This window comes from Convolutriloba macropyga, chromosome 7 (assembly GCF_964194025.1).
Source record: "Convolutriloba macropyga chromosome 7, txConMacr16.3, whole genome shotgun sequence".
Lineage (NCBI taxonomy): Eukaryota > Metazoa > Xenacoelomorpha > Acoela > Convolutidae > Convolutriloba > Convolutriloba macropyga.
This window is the reverse complement of record NC_134474.1, coordinates 67,319,650-67,343,386: the sequence shown is the minus strand read 5'-3', so window position 1 is coordinate 67,343,386 and position 23,737 is coordinate 67,319,650. Positions and strand designations below refer to the sequence as shown.

Sequence of the window (23,737 nt, the reverse complement as noted above, 5' to 3'; positions counted from 1 at the left end):
GACCCGAGGCGGATTTGAGCGCACACTAGCTCGCATGTGTGACAATTATTTAGCAATTAAAAGTCGGTTAATTGCTCCTCTTGAAATTTCTTGCGGTCAACTTAAATCAGTTATGTCTTCGGTGTTCAGATTCAAAAGTTAATTTGTCAGCTACAAAAGAAGATCCTCGGTTTTGGTGTATTTATTCGCTCTTAATTGGGATTCTTATTTTAAGTGTTTAAAAATGCAGACCTGAATCAATGTTGCTCTTTTTAAAAGTTGATATATAACCTCAGGTCATCAGGAAACAAAAAAGTATTAATAATGTAAATTATTTTTATTATGAACCTGTACCTTTGCATGGCAGAGTAGAGCGTTGCAAAATTATTCTTACTTTTAGGAAGAAAACAACAATTTCATTAATTTAATTAATATTATTTGATTTCATGGTTAAAATTATATGAATGCTTGGAAAGATCCGTATATATTGTTCTTTTGTGCCAAGTATGTTCAAACTTTTGACTTTGATTATAATTTTAGTTTACTTATTTAGAAAAAACCTGAGCAACAATATCTTGTGGTCCAAATACGTCGCTCCTTTCCGCTTGTCATTTTTCAGCACTGAGCATTTTCAGCGTGATAATTTGTTGCAGCTAATTTGTCATTTCTTTTAGGAGGCGGACGTGGTGGTTTTGACCGAGGTCGAGGTCGCGGTAACTTCAGAGGCGGTGATCGAGGAGGAAGGTTCTCCCAGTCTCCTAGAGGAAGGGGTGGATTCCGTGGCAACGACAGAGGAGGTGGATTCAGAGGCAGAGGGGGTGGTGATCGGGGCAACTTCCGAGGCGGTGATAGGGGTGGAAGGTTCAGAGGAGGTGACCGAGGGAACTTCAGGGGTGGAGATAGAGGTCGAGGTTAGTCGATAGGATTCGCCTCGCAACATCACGTATTCATAATGCATTTTTTAATTTACAGCAGTGATTACTATAAAGTTGTAAATAATTCAATGAGGGTTTTAGGGTTTTTTCAATTTCAATTCTTAGGGTTTTTATTCAAAATAATTCATTTTTTCTGTTTTTTTACGTCATTTGTTCAGACTTATAATGATCCGAAGAATAAACGATTTAAACGAAATTTTTGATTAAAATTAAAAACTCAATAATGGAATTTGCTTGCGTAATTTTGTTCAGTCAATTTTCGCCCATCGATATATTCTTCGTAGAGAGTTGAGACTGGTATCATTAAAAAGCGCGTCCAGCGTAGAATATGGAATTAAAAATATTTTATTTTTCGTGTTCTACAGGGAGTTATCGAGGTTTAAACTTCTGAGAAAAGTAGAGTGAATTCACGTTGTTTAATAGCCGCACAGCGATAGCTGGGGCTATTATTGGCCTTCTCTTGGTTTTTTTTATTTCGTCGTCATGATTTTTGTTACGACCATATGACGTCACAGCCACTTTTTGTTCATTCGTTCATGCAATTTTAACTGAATTGCATGTGTGACGTCATTTTTCGCTCTTAGTGGAGCGAGTTTTTTTGTTCATGCCCGTGATTAATTTTTTGGTCACACTTGACTTACCTCACTCTCAAAAATGACTTCCTCACTTTGAATTTGACTTTTATTTACTTTAATTCAAAGAGATAAGGTCAAATGGGTGTGTGCCACTCTAAATGAAGGTTATCAGAGATCAGCTAATAGAGGCAGCAACAACTTATACAGATTTTAAATCAAAATATAACACATCAGCCCTCAATGAAAAGACGAATTTTTTTGCTCTGTCTTTTTTACTGTTTTTTTTAGACTGCCGATCTACGAATCTATTGCGGCTATTTTCTGGCAATCTGCCAGCTATGTTTTTATTAATAGCCGCACAGCGATAGCTTAGGCTATTATTGGCCTTCTCTTGTTTTTTTTATTTCGTCGTCATGATTTTTGTTACGACCATATGACGTCACAGCCACTTTTTGTTCATTCGTTAATGCAATTTCAACTGAATTGCATGCGTGACGTCATTTTTATCTCTTAGTGGAGCGAGTTTTTGTTCATTCGCGTGACTAAATTTTTGGTCACACTTGACTTACCTCACTCTCAAAAATGACTTCCTCACTTTGAAATTGACTTGGATTTACTTAAAGTCAAAGAGATAAGGTCAAATGGGTGTGTGTCACTCTAAATGAAGGTTATTTGAGATCAGCTAATAGAGGCAGCAATAACTTCTTATGCAGATTTTAAATCAAAATATAACAGATCAGCCTTCAATGAAAAGACGAATTTTTTTGGTCTGTCTTTTTTACTGTTTTTTTAGACTGCCGATCTACGAATCTATTGCGGCTATTTTCTGGCAATCTGCCAGCTATGTTTCACATTTTCCGAAATTTTTGTCAATTTTGATAAAATTTGTTGGTTTAAAGTGTCGTTGGTTTTATTTTTAAAGACAAACAAGCATTGTTGATTATTCTGATTTAATTTTTTTGTTCAAAAACTCTGGATAAATATTTCAAAATTCAGCCTTTTTCATCAAAATTAACACGAAATAGGCTACTTTAGTCCACTTTGATTAAATTTGACGGCAGTACACCCCAAACAACACTAATAAAACCTTTGTAGACCCAAAAGGGGGCTATTCCTACTTCATCTTCCACTGAGAGTGCTCTGTAATTAAAACTTTGCCTTCTTTTGCTAACTTTGGTTGATTATCAAAAATGCAGATTTTATTTTTTGAGTTTTCAACTAACAAATTATCTATATAAGCAACATTTAAAAAATCAATTGATCCTAACGGACAATAAGAATTAGCAGGTCTAGTTTTCGGACAATCTTGGACTGTTACAATCCAATAAGAATTCGGATTGTAATCAGTATGTCTTTTTTTTTTAAAAAAAGACCTTTTTTAATAATAAAGAACAGAACGTATCAAATCAAAGCTCAGGAGTGATAGGTCCATTTAGGTTCTTAAGCAGCTCCAAGCTAATGCATTTAGTTTTTTACTTGAAATTTTATGATCGTTTCGACTTTTAAAAAATTGATTAAATAAATAGTGGCTTGATGAACTTTTCCTCTATTTTTTTCTTAACTTGGTCAACTTGTAGCTTAGTATCAACAAAGAAAGAAGGTTTCTTCATTCTATTGATTTAGAATTTAGTCTCGATCGCGGTTTTAAGCCTGAAGTTTTCTAGCCGTGAAACAACTAGATTTCAGATTTTTTTTTGTTTCTAGATGTTTGCCAGGTTTTCACGTTTTCTAGTCACATTATCACAGCTATGTTTTTATTAATAGCCGCACAGCGATAGCTTGGGCTATTACTGGCCTTCTCTAGTTTTTTTCTTATTTCGTCGTCATGATTTTTACGACCATATGACGTCACAGCCACTTTTTGTTCATTCGTTCATGCAATTTCAACTGAATTGCTTGTGTGACGTCATTTTTCGCTCTTAGTGGAGCGAGTTTTTTTGTTCATGCCAGTGATTAATTTTTTGGTCACACTTGACTTACCTCACTCTCAAAAATGACTTCCTCACTTTGAAATTGACTTTTATTCACTTTAATTCAAAGAGATAAGGTCAAATGGGTGTGTGTCACTCTAAATGAAGGTTATTTGAGATCAGCTAATAGAGGCAGCAATAACTTCTTATACAGATTTTAAATCAAAATATAACAGATCAGCCTTCAATGAAAAGACGAATTTTTTTGGTCCTGTTTTTTTTAGACTGCCGATCTACGAATCTATTGCGGCTATTTTCTGGCAATCTGCCAGCTATGTTTCACATTTTCCGAAATTTTCGTCAATATTGATAAAATTTGTTGGTTTAAAGTGTCGTTGGTTTTATTTTTAAAGACAAACAAGCATTGTTGATTATTCTGATTTAATTTTTTTGGTCAAAAACTGGATAAATATTTCAAAATTCAGCCTTTTTCATCAAAAACAACACGAAATAGGCTACTTTAGTCCACTTTGATTAAATTTGCCGGCAGTACACCCCAAACAACACTAATAAAACCTTTGTAGACCGAAAAGGGGGCTATTCCTACTTCATTTTCCACTGAGAGTGCTCTGTAATTAAAACTTTGCCTTCTTTTGCTAACTTTACTCGTTGATTATCAAAAATGCAGAGTTTATTTTTTGAGTTTTTAACTAACAAATTATCTATATATGCAACATTTGCAAAATCAATTGATCCTAACGGACAATAGGAATTAGCAGGGCTAGTTTTTGGACAATCTTGGACTGTTACAATCCAATAAGAATTCGGATTGTAATCAGTCTGTCTTTTTGTTTTTTAAAAAAAGACCTTTTTTTTAATAATAAAGAACAGAACGTATCAAATCAAAGCTCAGGAGTGATAGGTCCAATTAGTTCTTAAGCAGCTCTAAGCTAATGCATTTATTTTTTTACTTGAAATTTTATGATCGTTTCGACTTTTAAAAATAATTGATTAAATAAATAGTGGCTTGATGAACTTTTCCTCTATTTTTTTCTTAACTTGGTCAACTTGTAGCTTAGTATCAGCAAAGAAAGAGTGTTTCTTCATTCTATTGATTTAAAATTTAGTCTCGATTGCGGTTTTAAGCCTGAAGTTTTCTGGCCTTGATACAACTAGATTCTTGAAGAAATTAATTGAATTTTTTTTGATTTTGTTTTTAACTGTCATTTTTACTTTGTCGTTTCGGTCGTATGAAATTTACTGTATAGTGATTAGTTTCACTGGCTTTTCATGGAAGAATAGATGAGCCGATGTTCTGATTTAGCAGATAGCTGATGGCTTTCATGTCTTTGAAAACAGTCGTTTTCCAAAACTAAAAAAAACTTTAACTTTGCAAGTTTGTTCTTTTTTTTCTTTGTTACCTAATCTCGTTAATTACAGGTCAAATATGACAATATGTGTATCAAAGGAAGGTGTCAAAAGTGATTGATGTCCCAAAATCTATTTTTTTAAGAATACGTTATGACCTTACTGGCTTCGACACCGGTTTTTCACAAAAAAAGTAAATTAATTTGATTTTTGTCGTATTTGACGTTCTTTTTGTAAACGCAAGACATATTTTGGATAATTGCAGGTCTCAAAGGCTTCCTTTAGATGAATAAACGACCCTATTTAAATATTTCATTTTGTAGTTAATGTCTTTCATGACTTTGGAAATAATTTTGTTTGGAAAAAAAATCAAAATTTTTTCTTACTTTTGCCCTTTTCTCTGTTTTGTCTACTTGTTACCTAGTCTCGCTAATAAATGGCCACATACTACATTATCGGTATTTAAAGAAGGCGCAATCGAATATATTTTGAGGGCCCAAACAATTGCTTGAGGATTTTGACAGCGTTTTCTGGCAAGTTTCTATTGAATTCTTGTTTGTTGTTGCTTAACGCCCTTCTACAGAAACATTGGTAATCGTAAACCTGTGGGTTATTTTACTTGATTTCTAACGGTTTTCATTATTTTGAAGTTAATTGTTTTTAAAAAAAATAAGCGAATTTTTTAACTTTTATTGTTTTTGTTCTTGTTTGTCTAATTGTTATCAAACCTTTTTATGGACTGGTTTATATTTTTTCTGGTGATTTATAGGTTATTTTGTTTATTTTGAGGTTTTTCTGACGGTATGCTGACTTTGTGATTAAATTTTGTTTTTTAAAACGGACAAAAAGTTTTTGATGTAATTAATGTTTGTTGTTGTTGTTTGATTTTGATGTTCATCTTGACTCGCTTTCTTAATATTGGCATATCACAGCAATCTAATGCTTCAATTTTTACTCCACTGAGTTATTTGCTTTGGAGGCTCTCTTATCGTTCATACACATTTTTTTAAAAATAATACTTTGGCTTTTTTGGGATTCCCAAAAAATAATTTTTGGGTTTTTCTATCTGTTCCTCATTTGGTAGACAATTATGCCAAAAATGTGGATGGGCGGGGTCGGAACCTTATGTGCCATCGCACATTACCGAGCCGCCTTGTCTTTTTGCTTTTTTAACTGGATGGCATTGACCATTTTTTCTCTTTGAAAGCTCAGCTCTAGACAGCATTTTTTACAGCTCGGTCTTTTATCGAATGAAGAATGCGTTATTGAAATGGACCAATACCCTATTAATTGTTGCAGAAGCAAACGCGTAAAGTATTTCATTTTTTTGAAATTGAAGTTTAATTGTCGATTCATTTCAATATTCTTGTCGTTCTTTGTTTTTACCTGAGAAGGAAGAAAGACAAAAGAGGATGATCCTTTTGAAACGATATTCCTGTAGTTAGTTAGATATGTAGAACGTTTTCTCATGTGCAATTTTTTTCCGATTTTTGAAGCATGTAATTTAAAAGCGACCAAAAGACAACCTGTGAAATTCTAATGCAACCTGAACGATTGTGTGTACGCGCCTTATTGAACTCGAGCGAACTGTTAAATAGTGGTAGTCGTTATTGTTTTTGTTTATTGTTTATGTTTTTGTTTATGTTATTGTTTATGTTTTTGTTTTGAACGAACCGAAGATGAGTTGTTTTGTGTGGATCTTTTTCAGTTTGGTTTTGCGCAAGCATATGATCTAAAAGTGATAGGAGTCATGTTTATATACCTCAATCAGAAAACTGACTATTACAATCAATGACCTGAGTTTAATTGAGGACGTTAGGATCAGTACTATTGAAGGTAAATTTTAAGCGATTTTGCTCAACTTTAGCTGTTTGTTTGTTTTACCATACCCGCTTTGTTTTGATATACAACGAACCGTACTAGCGCCTGCCCCCTTCCGGCCAATAACCCCATCTTCCCCGAACATCTGTTTTCGTTCAGCACCTTACCAGCTTAAGCTTTAGAAAAAAGTTCTGTTAGTTTTTAGTTTCGAAGAGTGAGAAATGTTTTGGTTTTGTCATCTTGTATAAATGTTCCTGTATAATGGTTTTTAGTCTCTTCACTTTTGTTTCTTTGGGGGTTTTGGGAGCGATTGGATTTGGTTACCGTTTTCAGTTACAGTTCTCGAAATTGATTCATAGTTGTTAAAGTTTGAATTTTGGCCTAATGGTTCTGTCCGCGGAGATTTCTCCCTTTCGAGTGATTTTTATCACGCTTGACCTCACGTTTTGAATGATTAATTGCTCTTGAACGTAGTTCATAGCAATTATTGTAAACGTGTCTTTTTTTATGCAAAATTTTCGCTTGACAATTTTGACTTTTTGAGTGACTTTTACGCCCTTGACTTTTTGCATTTCGCGTGATCTAAAATTCTCTCTCAATCACAATTTCAAGCAGCTGAACTCAATTGACGGCAATTTAATACTAAAAGTCAAATGAAAAGTGCGCCGAAACTGGTGTCATTTTTTACTTTAAATCTTAATAGTGGTATATGCTAACCTCTAATGTGGTTATTTGAAGCCCACTATAGAACTTCTTAGTCCCATTTAGGCTCCCCCCGACTGAAGCAGGCTGCAATTGATTAGAGCTCCCACTTGTCGTTCAAAAGCAATTCTTCCGGCGTTTAGTCGGTTATGTTCTACATTGCTCTTTGGTTCACAATTTTAAGCAGCTGAACTCGAGTTTTGGTACTTTCATACTAAATAATTCTTATGGTCCATTTAATAACATCACTTGTAACCCCATAAGAAACCTAATGCCCCATTTATCACCCGTTGAAGAACGAAGGAGGCTATACTAAAATTGAGCACCGGTCAGTTGTTCGAGAGGAATTCGTCCGACATTAAAGTGCAATTTTTATTTGAAACTAGTATATGATGTGAAATCTGATGCTATGAAGGCTGTATAGCGTAAAAGTCATTCAAAATGGAAAAAGTTGTTTTCAAAAAATTTTTTTGCAATTTTAGATTTTTCAATAGGCCAAAAAATATTATTTTTATATTTTTAATAGCCGCTCTCGTCTTAACTGGTTATAATAGTGGCCGCTTTTTCGCAATCCAAAGAACAATTTGCGTTGTGTTGGTGCTCTGATTTTGGTGCCTAAATTCAAGGTGAAAAGGTCTTTTTTTGTGGTTTTTGAGTCCAAAATGATTCAATTCTGTTTTTTTTTGGCATTTTTTTGAGGTTTTTGATAGATGGGTCCTGAATTGACGTTTGTCTAAGTTCATTGAGGTCTATTGCAAGCCATATTTTCTTCTAATGTTAATTTTTTGAGTTTTTTGTTTTCTTAATGCAAGCTTAAACACGCAAATTGATATTAACAATTTTGTATAATTAATCGAAAGTTTTGTTTTTTAGATCTTTTGATTGTTAGGGGACAATTGAAATTGTTCAGTTCTTGACGATGCGTTCATGGATAGGTTTTTGAGACAAAGGAATGGTTTTGAAGATTTTTTGATCTCAAAATTCTATCCAAATTTTTATTCAAATTTGTCGATCTTTAGGGGCCAATAAACCTTCAATGTTTTTGGGCGGGTGATGGTTATATTTCTGTTGCATAATTTTGGCTTTGAGGTTAGTTGCTTCAAGAATTTTAGCAATGCTTATGCTCTTGTTTATTAATAGCCGCACAGCGATAGCTGGGGCTTTATTGGCCGTCTCTTGGTTTTTACATTTCAAAGAATTTGAATTGTTTTGGTGTGCTGTCTTCAAGATCTGTTCACGCTTTTTCGGCTTTTTCACGTCAGTGAGAAGTCAAATGAGAGTGGTGATTTTGGTCACACTGAAATAGTAAAGAAGCGAAAAATTGAGTGGGTTTGAGGCTTGACTTTCACCAAACCTTTAAACTGGAGTGAGAAATTAGTGTTTGAACAATTTGGCGGTTTTTGAGATGGATTTTTATTTCAGGTGCGGTGCTTCGTCAATTTGACTTCTGTTTTCAGAGTTTCCTCTCCTTCAATGTTTTTGAGACGGTACAAATGTGTTCTAATTCTGCTTATTTGCCTGTGCTAGAATTCATTATGGGGCAGCTAAAACTTATGACTTTGCTACTTTTTGTCATAAAAAAAATATTGGTGAATTGCAGACGCTGCCCCCTTTTTGAAAATTACCTGTTGTCTTGTCACTTATTAGCGTCAATGGAAGGTCTGATTGGTTGCTATTGAGATATAGAAGAACCTAAATAATGGCTCGAGTTAAAAGGTAGTCGTTTTTATCACTTACTGACTTTACTATTTCTCAAAAATTTTCAGTGAATTTTAAGTTATGCAAGTATTTATTGTAGTTTTTGATGTCTTATCATTTAATCTTATTGGGGACAGGTCTGATGCTTCTAATGGGTTTTATATTTTTTTTTTGGATTTAATCGATCTATATTGTTCAAAGCTAGTGCTTTCTATGACTTTGACACTAATTGTTTTCAATAATAATTATCAATTTTTTTAAGTTTTGCGAGTTTCTTTTCAACTTTGTCGTCTTAACTCCTTGACTTATTATTGACAGGTCTCATTGGTTGCAAAAAGGCCTCAATAAAGGCAAGTCATTTCAGTTCACAGCTGTTGCTTTTTGTGACATACGCTTTTTCGTTTTTTTTAATAAAAAAAATTGGTTTTTTCAGTTTTGCTAGTATTTGTTGTTCTTATTGCTGTCTTATAACTTAATCTCATTGATGGCAGGTCTCAACAGTGGGCATTGAGGACTCAAATAATTGATGTATTTTTATCCTTCAGTAGCTGTTGCGTTCTTTGACTCTTCTACTAAGTGTTTTCAAAAAGTTCCAGCGAGTTTTATCTCGATTTTTGGTTGTTTTGCCTTATCATTTGATGTTATTATGTTATTAGTGAGAGGACTCATCAACATTTAATCGCAGGTTGCTAATGAGAAGCAGAGGAACATAGATGGCAGTTTGAGTTGATAGCAGTTGTTTGTTGATGTTGATCCTGTCTTTTCAAAAACTAAAAATTGAATTTTTAGACATGCTTTGTTGCTCTTGTGTTGTTTTTTGCCTAGTCTCATGCTTAGTAACCGCTCTCATTTGCGTTTTAAGGCGGAGTAAATGGTTTTCAGGTCATTAATTATTACAATTTTTTGAATTTGTATTTCAGGACTTGTCCTGCTATGTTTTTTTGTTTCGTCGTCAGGATTTTTGTTACGACCATATGACGTCACTACCGCTTCAAATCTGCTTTTCGTTCATGCAATTTCAACTGAAGTGCGTGCTGCGTGCGTGACGTCTTTTTTTGGTCTGATTGGAGCGAGTTTTTTTCATTCGCTTGATAAAGTTTTTGGTCACACGTGACTTACCTCACTCTCAAAATTGACTTCCTCACTTTAAAATTGACTTTTATTAACTTCAATTCAAAGAAATAAGGTCACATGAATGTGTGTCACTCTAAAAGGTTTCTTGAGAGCAGCTAATAGAGGCAGCAATAACCTATGCAGATTCTTAATCAAAATATAACATATCAGCCTGCAATTAAAAGACTAATTTTTTTGGTCTGTTGTCTTTACTGTTTTTTTAAGACTGCAGATCTACGTAGCTATTGCGGCTATTTTCTGGCAATCTGTCAGCTATGTCCTCTAATTTTGTTCAACTGTTTCTCTGGCATTGTTATTTTGGTCTGCTAGTCAAGTGCAGTATTTTTAAGTTTTCCATTCAGTTCTTGTATGTATTTTTTGGATTGCATTCACAATCATGCATCAACAGAGTCAGTATCAGAAAATAGAATCAAAAATAAAACGGAATCAACCCATAAAGCCCAATTTTAGGTGCCATCTACTTGAACTTTGTTCTCGCAACTTATCGCTACCATCTCCATTGCTTATTGGTATTAATACTACGCCCCCCATATCCTCCCATTGAGAACAAGAGTGGGTCCAACTACGAAATGACATCAAAGTAGTTTGCTCTTTTAAAATGTTTTTTTTTACAAAAATCATTTTTCTGTTCCTTCAATACTAAGAGGGGTTATGGGAATCAATGGCGGCTCTTTTCCGGCAATCTGCCGAGTATATTTAACATAGTCTCCAAACGTGTATAAATTTTTGTTATGGTCTCTATTGACTCCGGTTGTTTAGGCGGACGAGGTTCACCATTCAACAGCCGTGGTCGTGGTGGATTTGGTGACAGGGGAGGCAACCGAGGCGGAGGTTTCAAGAGCCCTGGAGGTCAACACAAGAAGTTTTAAACAACACTACCTACCACTGTTTTCTTCGTCCTCTTATCTCTCACACAAATGGCTCTATGATAACATATTGCTTGAGAGGTGGTGCGGGTGATGATTTTAAATTGAACTGGAGAGAGCAGTATTGTTGCCAACTTGTCTCATGTTGCATCTTTTTGTTGCTTACTTCTTGTTTTTGATTGTGACCTCTTTGATGGATATAGAATTATTTGAAAGTGACTTCCAACTATAATTATAGCTAGCTCTGAAAAATATTCGAACTGCGACTCTGTAAAATATATTCTTCTGCTAATTACTATAGGAGTTTTAAAGTGAGGAAAACGTTGAATATTTTTTTTTCGCCGCCTATGTTTGCTGTTCGACATTTTGAACCTAATTGCTTTGAAGTTATGAAAAGTTAATTTGTTAAAGAGAAATTTTGCGGATTACTGGTATGATTTAGTGTTAATATTATTCACAGATGGTAGATATCTCAATATTAGCAGTGCAGTGCAATCATGAACGGCTTCGATCCGATTTTTGATATGCTCAATAAAAGATTGTAAGCAGTTGGATGATAGATCTAATGCTGTTTTAATGAACCCTCTTCTGTTATGAGAGATGTGATAACTTGAATTGTGTTTCAATGCTTGATGTAACTTATTGTTGGAAGTTCTTGCTTTGCTATGTTTAACAAGTGCAAAGATATTCTATTTCACAACAGAAAAATTGTTTTTATAACCCTAATCGAAGACCAGGCAGTAGATTTCAGCTGTGGCAGTTGATGAGCTAATAGTCAGCTGTTAAGATAGAGTAAGAATTCTTAGCCTACTTGACTGAAGTATCTTAAGTATTCGTGAGAGCTGAGGCTCTTAAATTGGAAGCCGCTCACTTTTGATCCGGAAGCTAAGGGTTGATTATTACAGAGGAACTGTAGGACTATAGTGAAAGTTTGTGCTGGGGAAGGAAGTGGAAACTAGTATTATGAAGTGCTACTATAGGACGGACACGACACCTTTTTAATTGCTCTCAAACGAAGTTTGTAGCAATTATATTAGTCCTATCGGTCTTTTTTATGCGATTTTTCGTTTGACCGATTTTTTGTCTGACCCATTTGACTTTCGTCCTAAACAAAAGGATAAACAGGTAGCGCCCAGCAGGCATTAAGTGCGCTTAGAGCCTTTCACCTCACTAGTCTTCATGTATGCGATTCACAGAAACTGTTTTGGAGACTTATAATTATGGTGTGAAGGGCGGTTCTTAGAGGTTGAAGAACCCTCCTCCCCCCATCAGCCCCCTCTCACTTCACCCCCCCCCCCCAATCCGCAACTCTGCAGGCCGTAAGGGTCCCGTGCATCCAAAATCCCCCTCCCACCGTTGCCCCCCCCACTGTTGCCTCATCAGCCCCCTGTGCACCCCCCCCCCCCGCTGCGCTCACCTCACGCCCCCCTTTCAATTAAGCTAAAGCTAGCCTCACTAAACCATGGCTAGCTACTGACGAAGCCAGCCGCTCGCCGGTCGTTTGAGAGCATTCGCCCGACGTTAGTCGGTTATGTTTGATAATTTTGTAATACACGTCCGTCTTTGAATACTTGGAACGAAAATTTTGTTCTTTTTCAATTCCTCTCGAACGAAGTTAAAAGTAATTGTAGCTGGCGTGATTCTAACCCAAAAAAAAATTGTTGGACTAATTTGACTCCCTGTTTTTCTGCCCTTGAATTTCACTTGATCTCAATTACTCTCATTTACAAATTTTTCTTTGGGATCTTTTTCATTTGTCGCCCCCACCAGCTTAGTGGGTGCATATAATTTGCAATTTGTCCCCCTAGACGCACGCGCCATTGCCATATTTTTGCATAATGATTTACTATGTAATGACACATGCTCTGTAACTAGGGGTGCATAACGTATTGGGGGGGGGGGGGGGGGTCACAATTGGAAAAGATGCCAGCTATGAAAGCAACGACTGAGTAAGCTATAATTGGCTTTCTTGGAGTGATTGTGACCAGATCCTTGTTGTGACCTTTGACGTCCCGTCCCGTTCATTCCAATTTAGTTTTTTTTACTGTTCTGCTTTGCATATGTTTGAGGTTGTTTTCCACAAATTGAAATTTTGTGCATTTGCCGTACTAATTTTTGGTGACCAATAATTATTTGCTCTCAAACAAAATTTGTAGCAATAATATTAGTCCTGTGGTCTTTTTTATGCGATTTTTCGCTGCACCGATTTTTCATCTGAGCAATTTGACTTTTTGTCCTGAAAAAGCGGATAAACAGGTAACTCTCGGAGGCATTAAGTTCTCTTAGAGGAACTTAATTTCATGGTGTGAAGGGCGGTTTTTAATTTTGAGAATTTGACCCCCTACTCGCCTCCCCCAGTCCAACCTCCTCCACCTGGTGGTTATTTGAGAGCAATGCGTCCGATATTAGTCGGTAATTTTTTAAATCATTTTTTCAACATAGTTGCGAGCGGAAAAGTTGCGTTAACTCGTAATTTAAACAATAAACATGGTCGTGTTATGCAACTTTAATTGCAGCAAAAAGTTTACAACACGGTACCGCACGTTATAGGCTGTCAGCAAATCCGCCTAAGCTCTGATTTTGAACTTGAACTTGATTTTAAAGCTCTGATTGTCGTAATATTTATTATTTTAGTGTATTTGGATTTTTTCAACTGTTTGTGTGAAGAAGTAAATTAAACTGGATGAGTTATTCAGTTTGCTTTTACGATTTGTTGAATAATGAAGTTTGTGAACTAGTTTAGAGATAGCCCCCCCCCCCAACCCTTGTTTCCGAAATTGCCCAGCCGTGTATCCTTATAAATACGTGATTTGACAAATAGAAATGTATAAGTAGCTCTAAGGTGTACTATATCTTAAGTTATCACCATTGATTAGGTTTCAAATAATTAAACTTTGGGTCCGGATGTTTGATGCACTTAATTAGCCTTTTGGGTCTTTCACTGTTCTAAAGATAGTATAATAAGTATCTAGTATCATTCCCTGGGTGGTATTTATACACGTATACTATAAATTTAAGGAATATTTTCCGCCCGAATAATTAGTTCAATTTGGTGCCGTGTGAACAAACTATGTATTTTGAGTTTGTGAAAAAATGTCATCAGAGCAAATAGTTATTTAAGAATTCTACGAATGAGCTCGTTATGGTACTATTTTTATAATGTTTTTATTCAATTCGAGAATAGAGGCATTGTTAGTGGTGTATTATATGCGCTATCCAACCACTCAAAAAAGATTTGTTAAAAACGCGTAATTTACATGATTTTAAATTTTTTAAAAAATTGAAAAACTACCTAATCGGCAGATTTTTCATGTTTTACGTGTAACAAAATTTTTGGATAGCACATATTAGATACTACTATTGTTGATGCAAATTAATAAAACTGCAGTGGTTTAGGCTTATAGAAAGCAGTGGTAGGCCTGAATATTTAATCAAAAAGCCAATTACACCTTTCTTCAAATCACAATCGGGTCCATAGGAATCAATTGCGGGTATTTTCCTGCAATGGGGGGGGGGGGGTTGATTTTTTAATGTAAAAATTATAAATGTAATTGCTTTTGATTGTTTGATTGATTCCTCAGATGAAATGTGAGTTTAGTGGTCATAAAGTTTGCATTTATAGCCTCCGAACTGATTAGTATATTTAATTTTTCAATTAAATTTTTCCAATTAAAGAGCTCAAAATTTCAAATTAGTTTTCTGTCGAGCTTTTGTAAATGGGTAATTGCTCTCGAGAGAAGCAAGTTAACATGGGTCTTTTTGTAAACTTTTTGCTTCACCGTCGTTTTTGCGTTTCGATTTCACTTCTCGGTTGACTTTTTCACGCTTGACTTCTTGATTTTTGTGTGATCTAAATTGCTCCTATTGAGAAATTAAGTCTGTTGCTAGGACAAAATTGATTGGATGATAGACAGTTACAAGGTTAGCAGCCGAGTGGTTAATGATGAAGTGTACAATGCAGGAGATCGGAGATGTAAAACTCTCCTTGGTCGGAATAATTTGCACCCATAGAAATTTATCCAGTTACACCCCCACGCCTCTGAGTTAAATTGTCCCGCCTGTAATTTGAGAGCAATTCGACCCAAGTTAGTTGGGTTTTGTTTAATTCTTTTGAATCTAATTCTTTCTTCAAATATTTACGGGTTTCAGTTTTGAATTAAGGATATTTATTTTCTGATCTTGAACTCTAAAAGTAGGAAATTTTGTCATGTATTATATTTTGATGTTTATTTATACTCAGAGGAATTAACTCTCTCTCTCTCTCTCTCTCTCTCTCTCTCTCTCTCTCTCTCTCTCTCTTTCTTTCTCTCTCTCGGGTAATAGTACAAGTGTGATATTTAGTTTACAAAAAATGTTTTGATCGGTTGTTCACATTTTATCTCAAACATTAGTTAGAAAAAAGTGTTAGAAACCTGAATATTCTTCTGGAAGACAATATTGAGTTATTGCTTTCCTAGTTGCTCTAAAGCAACGTTTTTAGCCTTTGGTCCGATTAGCCTTTTTTCGTTTTTTCGCTGAATTGTTTCTCGTCTGGCTGATATAAGTTTTGTTGCTTTTTTTTGCATTTGAATTTTTGAGATACGTGTGATCTAAATTGCTCTCATTCAGAATTTTAAATATCTGAACTAAATTGCCAATTTCTGCTTAATATCAACTTTAAAGGCGCCTAGATCTTTTTTCATTTTAAAGTTCGCAATAAGCTCAAATAGCGTCACTATATGCGGCTTAGTTAATTTATGCCCCACTGTTGAGGCAGGCTAAATTGAGATCCACCCCCAGCATGCCATGTGAGCGAATTTCGTTCGACGTTGATCGGACGTTGCTTCATTACTCAATGTGCCAAAAATTTAGACATTTTAAAGAAAAAAGTGAAATTCTATCTTTTCCTTGTGATAACTTAGTAAAACTTTTTTTAAATCTGCAAATGCTTGAAGCTGTTCTTCAGTTTTTACTGACTTGCAACCTATTCACACTCACGCGGTTGCTTCTACATTAGATTATTTCCAATGAAAGCAGTTGCTTTTTAATAAAAAATGTAAAGAAATAATAAATAAATGTGTTTCTGCGTAATCGCAGCGGAACAGCCTTAGGCTTTCAGTTTGCAGTGTATTAACAGTAGCCTGTTCTGGTGAGCATGAATGCTCTTTTTTGGTGACTATGGTCACTTTTTCGCGTCTTTTTCCTCTAACAATGCTAACTTTTAACACTTGTTCATGACGCGTGTAGTTGGCAACCATTAATTGTCTATTGATTTAATCCTTGTAATGATCATAACTGCTGCGTCTCGATGTAAACAGAAAAACTACTTGCAAAAGTTTTTGAATGCAAATCAGGGTGTTTTTTTGACATTTTGTACCTCTTATGATGGCCTCCAAACCCTTCATCTTAAGTTGTCTGGGACTGGCGACGTTTGAAGCTAATCAGAAATCTTGCATTTGAAGTGTTTTATAACTTTCTTTATTTCCTTGCTTTAGATATGTTTGCTTGGTCTAAGTAATATGATTGCTTGATCAATGTTTCCATAGCAGAAACTGAATAAATGATAAAAAGATGGAACCTTTCAAGTGAACTTGAAATACCCCCGTCATAAAGAACCAAAATTTGATTTCATCTGGTCATTTCCTGTGCGTGTGTTAAAATATCTAAATTAGGATCTCTTAAGTTGATGTTTTTTTAATCGGAAGCAGCTTATCAATTGCTCAGTATTTTCTGAGGCATTCAACATCCTTTTAAAGTGAAGTTTGAAAAGCATTTTGGGACTGAAATCCTTTCCACTCTAATTGATTTTCGACCTCACATCTTTTCATAATTTTGTGCTAATGTTCCATTGTTGTTTTTTTTTCGTTTTTCGGGGGGGGGGGGGGGGGGTGGGGGTGATGGTAAGAATTGTAGGTTGCAGTAGTGTAATTATTTTAAGGGTGTCAAGAGTGAGAGTGAGCAAAAGGAGAAAGAGGGAGATAGACAAAGTCGTTCCTAATTGATTTGAGACTGAAGTATCGCTAATTCGCTTAATCTCCCTCTTATGCTTTCTGCGCTCTTTTTCTTTTTTCCTCTCCTTCGCTCTAGATTGTTTGCATTGGTTTGTCTCCTCCTTTTTAACCGCTGAAATAATTTAATCTCTTTTCACCTCTAACCCGCAGTACTTGACTGTTTTTTTTGCTTTGTATGACCTTTGTTACATTTCAGAACCCAGCAGCAACTTCCTAATTCGTTATACTTGATATACTCGGGTTGACCACCATAAACAAAAATTAGCAGTAAGACACCATAAATGGATTTATGGAAACTTACTAGCCATACAACGGTCATAGAAAATGTTGATTTGGGTTGATAATCATTCTAAAGGACGATTTGTAGTTTCCAAAAACCTATTTGCATCAAGTTCCAAATTTTACATATTGGGTAACTTAGTACCATAAAATGCCATAAAGGAAAAAAATTGTATATGGTTACAAATCATCCATAAATGAAAATATCATGAAAATCATGGATATATCCAATAAATAACGTGGGGTATCAGTGAAATAATATTTCTTATGAAATGATATTTTTAAATGAGTAATAGAATTAGGGTAATTTAGACTCTTTTCTGAAAAGTGGTCACTGATGAATTACCAGTGTTTTCTTCCAAAAACTGAAATTATTGTATGCGATATAAAAGTATGGATGTATCCGGTACTTTTCAATGGTTTTGATTGACCATATATGGCTCATTTTGTAGTTTATTGTTCCGACCCCTCTTGGGGGGAGGGGGGGGAGGGACTATATACTCAAATGGATTTTTTTTGTTCAGACAATTTTGGCCGATCGATATATTCATCGTGGGGAAATGTGAGTGGTATCCTTAAAAAGCTCGTCCAGTGTAGAGTTCGGAATTAAAAGATTTTTTTGTATTATGTGTTTTTCGAAGAGTTAACGAGGTTTAAACTTTTGTTTGAAGACGTGATGTTTGGCATGATTTTGTTCACTTTTTCGTTCAAATTGAGGTTTTTTCTGTTAAAGTATCGATTCAAATTTGCATATAATGCTACAAATGAAACAATCTTGTGTTTCTAACAGACAAAAGGCGATAAAAAGGGTAGTTTGGGTCACATAGGGAAGTTTACTATAAAAAAAATCGATTTCCATTTGAGAGCTGATATTTTAAAAAACAATTTCAATGTTCTTTTAGTTTTTTTCAAGTCACTTAGAGACCGGTCTATTTTCAAGTCCAAGTTCTGTTCCTGAACAGCCTCATTTACAGTCAATTGATGACCAGAGAACAAATAATTCATTTTTAAGGAGTCGCTCATTTTTTTATGGCTCCGACTCGAGTTCTCGTAACTTTTTTGAATTTTGATTCCTTGAGATTTTAAAAAAATTGTGGAGTCTTATGGCATATACTCTCTGACTAAAAGTGCAATAGGTTACCTGAAAAGCAGTAATGAAACCTATGAAGTAATTTGAGTGGACAGCTAATGTGATTTTAAAAATAGTTTTTCGAGAAAAAAATTTTCGAACATTAATGGATCCAAAACTTGTTTCTGTAAACTGTAACGCTGTCACACTTTTGAAAGGACCCCCTTGCTTTCTAATCAAACCTAAATTAATCTGCTTAGTGGTTTTATCTTCTAACTTTTGTCTTTAAGACTTGGATGCCACAAATTTTCATATTTTTTTTTAAAGTTTTGGTATTTTTTTCAAAATTTTAGAACCTCTTGAAATCTTATGACATTATCCTATTATTGACAGTTTTCTTTGGCATAGAGAAGACTATTAATATATCCTAGATAGAATTTGCAGAGAAGAACTTATGATTTTAATGGCTTCGACACTGTCTTCTCGCACTTTTCTACTGATTTTTTGGTTTTTGCCTTTATTTATTGTCGTTTTCATAGTCATACGACTTATTATGATGACTTATTGATGATTTAGGAATCACACAAATGATTTTCTTCTCATCGAGGCTTAATTTATTATAACGGATTATGTATTGATTTCTGTTGAAAGCTATGGATGAAATTAATGGCTTCGATAATACGGGTTTTCTTAAAAATTTCGTTCTTTTAATATATTTGTTCACATTTGTTGGTTTTTTGAAGTCATATATTTACAAAAAACAATTCCCTTGTTATTGAAATTTTTTTAGAAAACGAAAAAGCTTTGTACGAATGGTTCATTTTTTAATGTTAAACGTTTCGACACTTTTCTCTCTCAATTTTTTGTTCAATTCGCTGTTTTTGGTTCTTTTCTATTCTTTATGTAGTCGTAAAGAGACGAGAGGTCTCTTAAGCCTCTAACTGAGTGTTTAACGAATGATTTTTCTCAATACAGTATATTTATAGCAAACAGCTCATAAAGTTTATGATATTTTTTGTTTTCAAACGTTTTTAAGTTTTTTAGTTTTTGTTATATTTGTCAACTTGTATCTAATTCTCATCATTGAGAGGCCCCATACACTTGCCTGTAGTTGGAATGTTAAAATGGCTATTGAGGTTACGTCGTCACTGATGTTTTGTTTTGTTGAACAATTTGAGTTTTCATAAAAGTTTTGTTAGTGGTCAATATTTGTGTTCCTTGTTTTCTTTTTAAGGACATTCGCGTATTAACAGATCCAAATGATTTTCAAATGAGGCGCAAGTGAACATACTTAATCTTTCAGTTTAGTTTTAAGTGAAATAGTTTAATTAATTTGAAATATAAAAAATAAACTTCAGATGAAAGCGAAAGTTTTTATTTGATTCAATAATTAGTGTTTTCGCAAATTGTTTAAAATTTTTTCAATTTTTCTTCATTCTTAGTCCGTTGCTGTGGCTTAGTCTAATCAAAGAGAGATTATATTGGTTTCATAACGGTTTTTCAGAAAATCTATCTTGATCTTTTTGTTAAAAGCTAATGTTTTTTCAAACGTTTGTTTATATTTGGTTTAAAAAATATTGGTTGATTTTTGAATTTCGCCTCATCATTGCTTCTTTTTTCTCTTTTGTGAGATCTCGGTAGCGCTGTAATGGGGGATGGCATTATGTAATTCATTTAGTAGTTTGTGTAACGCTTTTTTAAAACTCAATGATCTATTTTTTGATTATCTCCATTTGGTTGACAGTTGTGTCAGAAATGTAGATGCGGGCGGGTCGGAAAATCATGTACGAACGGACATTAACGTGCCTCCTTGTTAGTATTATAAGCATGGTTACTTCGCTTTATAACTAGATATTGCATTAAACGGTTAAGCAATAAACTGTTGCTTCACGAACTATGACAAACTTTGTGCTAAACTTTTTAGTGCGTTTTGTGACTCTGGACTTTCAGCCGATCAAATCTACAATGCAATCATTGTTTAATTGTCATTATTAGTTTCGAAAACTTATAAAGACCGGGGGGCTGGGTTGGTAATAGCTTTAACAAACCAATCGTCATTTGAGAAAATTATCATTTTGCCAAGTTATATAGTTCTATCAAATCGAGGTATTCAAAGGGCCTTCGATGCTGAGTATTGCATCCGACGCCGGAAGCTCGTAATCTCACTTTTGTACCAACTAAAATTGAGTTCTTTCATTTGTTCGCTCGAGGGGTAACTCTATTTTACCTAGTCCGGAGCATCAAAGATTTTGTGGTATGTTTACAACAGTTTTAATTGAATACTTTTGACCATGTTAAGATAAATAATTTTGGAACGACAGACAAAGCAAATCATTTCAGGAACAATGTATCATCAAATATTGTAAATTTGAATGTTAATTAGTCTACGAGGGAAAGTAATGATTATTATAAACAATATCGAGCGAGTTTTTTGGTCTGCATACCTTTTAATCCGTAATTATTAACCTTTGCCTTGATATAATAGACAAGGAGGCTCGTTAATGTGCGTTCGCACATGATGTTCCGACCCGACCTCATCTACATTTTTGACTTAATTGTCAACCAAATAAGAGACAACAAAAATACATGTTTGAGTTTAAAAACTAAATCTAACCACTAATTGAATTACATAATGCCATGCCTCATTACAACACGCAAGAGATCTGCCATTAAAAAGACTACGAAAAAAAAAAACAAACAAAAAATAAACAAAAACAAAAATTTCAAGGCAAAAACTCTATCTAAGTTTAAAAGCACCTAGTAACAACGTCAAAATGCAATCAGATAAAACCTTAACTACACAAACTAAATTTTTCCTATTTATACAACAGATGGAAATTTTCCTTAATGAGACTAAGTAACAAGTCCACAAAGAGAAATAATGAGGCGAACTTCAAAAATCAATCAACATATTTTAAACCAAATAATTTTAAAAGTCTTAAAAACCCCTAGCTTATAACAAAATAATTCTTTCAATGGGACCTGTCTTTGGTTAGAAAAACCATGGGATTGGACTAAAGATACAGAAAAACTCAAAAAATTACAAACAATTTGCGAAAACATAAATTATTGGAGCCATTAAAATCATTAGCTACTATCTGAATAATATGTATTTTTATTTCAGTTTTTATTTAAATTAATTCAGCTAAAATTATACTGAAAAAATAAATGAGCTCATTTGGGCCACATTTGAATATCATTGGGATCTGTTACTACCCGAATGTCCTAAAAGAAGAGAAAAAAAAAACAAATATGCCACTCATAAAACTTTTATGAAAACGCATATTAACATCAGTTACGACATAATATCAGTAAACTTGTTAATTTTTGAAATACAAGGAAATCGATGGGAGTTCTCAATGATGAGAATAAGTTACAAGTTGACGAAAAGGACAAAAACTGAAAAACTGAAAATTTTTGAAAGTGTATTATATTTTAAAGTCCGGAGCATCAAAGATTTTGTGGTATGTTTACAACAGTTTTAATTGAATACTTTTGACCATGTTAAGATAAATAATTTTGGAACGACAGACAAAGCAAATCATTTCAGGAACAATGTATCATCAAATATTGTAAATTTGAATGTTAATTAGTCTACGAGGGAAAGTAATGATTATTATAAACAATATCGAGCGAGTTTTTTGGTCTGCATACCTTTTAATCCGTAATTATTAACCTTTGCCTTGATATAATAGACAAGGAGGCTCGTTAATGTGCGTTCGCACATGATGTTCCGACCCGAGCTCATCTACATTTTTGACTTAATTGTCAACCAAATAAGAGACAACAAAAATACATGTTTGAGTTTAAAAACTTGTTACGAAACTTAGCCACTAATTGAATTACCTAATGCCATGCCTCATTACAACACGCAAGAGATCTGCCATTAAAAAGACTACGAAAAAAAAAGCAAACAAAAAATAAACAAAAACAAAAATTTCAAGGCAAAAACTCTATCTAAGTTTTAAAGCACCTAGTAACAACGTCAAAATGCAATCAGATAAAACCTTAACTACACAAACTAAATTTTTCCTATTTATACAACAGATGGAAATTTTCCTTAATGAGACTAAGTAACAAGTCCACAAAGAGAAATAATGAGGCGAACTTCAAAAATCAATCAACATATTTTAAACCAAATAATTTTAAAAGTCTTAAAAACCCCTAGCTTATAACAAAATAATTCTTTCAATGGGACCTGTCTTTGGTTAGAAAAACCATGGGATTGGACTAAAGATACAGAAAAACTCAAAAAATTACAAACAATTTGCGAAAACATAAATTATTGGAGCCATTAAAATCATTAGCTACTATCTGAATAATATGTATTTTTATTTCAGTTTTTATTTATTTTAACTCAGCTAAAATTATACTGAAAAAATAAATGAGCTCATTTGGGCCACATTTTAATATCATTGGGATCTGTTACTACCCGAATGTCCTAAAAGAAGAGAAAAAAAACAAATATGCCACTCATAAAACTTTTATGAAAACGCATATTAACATCAGTTACGACATAATATCAGTAAACTTGTTAATTTTTGAAATACAAGGAAATCGATGGGAGTTCTCAATGATGAGAATAAGTTACAAGTTGACGAAAAGGACAACCAAAACTGAAAAACTGAAAATTTTTGAAAATGTATTATATTATAAACGTTATGACTATTCGTTATAAATTTGACAGCTTCGGGTAACATCATTAATGCAGTACTTGATTACAAGCTTATGGACCGGTCAGCATTTTACGGCTACAAAGAAGAATAAACAGGCAAAAACGGCAATTTCAAAAAATATTGAGCGAGAAAAGTTTCGAGCGAAAAGCCATAAAAAATGAAATTTTCAGTAGAAAGTTTTCTGTTTTCAATTAATTTTTTAACCACAACGCCATGGTATTCTTCTTTTTTAACAATATGACTTCAGAAAAAATATCAACAAATATGAACAAATACATTAAAACCGCGAAATTTTTGATGTAGCCCGTTGTATCAACGCTACTAAATTCAATAGATTTCAGCGGAAGCCAATAAATACGCTACATTATGCCTCTGTGGGACCACGATGTTGGTAATTCATAAGTCATCAATGAGACATTACAACAAGTCGTTGGCTATGAAAACAACAACAAATACAGGCAAATTCCAAAAATTTTGCCTGTATTTGTTGTCGATAAGAAAGTGCCGGGGCCATTTAAATCATAAGCTTTTCTCTGAAAACTTTATATATGATCCATTCAACGTCTTCTCTAATCCAAAGGGAACTATCAATGTTCGGTTAATGTGATAAGATTTCAAAAGAACCAAAATAACGAAAAAAAAATCTGAAAAATAAAAAAAATGAAAATTCGTGCATCGAAGTCATAAAACCTAGAATTAGAAATTAAAACCACTAACTAGATAAATTTTGGTTGA

At 34.0% G+C, this 23,737-nt stretch overlaps 1 protein-coding gene across 1 annotated transcript in view; it reads left to right on the top strand.

The window, feature by feature from the left end:
* Positions 1–11,696, top strand: part of LOC142343278 (uncharacterized) — a 42,359-nt gene extending 30,663 nt beyond the window's left edge. Inside the window, exons 7-8 of the mRNA XM_075395069.1 lie at positions 654–890; positions 10,882–11,696. Coding sequence (XP_075251184.1) covers positions 654–890; positions 10,882–10,991 — 347 coding nt within the window. The 3' untranslated portion in view covers positions 10,992–11,696. The remainder of the gene's footprint in view (positions 1–653; positions 891–10,881) is intronic.
* The last annotated feature ends 12,041 nt before the right edge of the window (positions 11,697–23,737 follow it).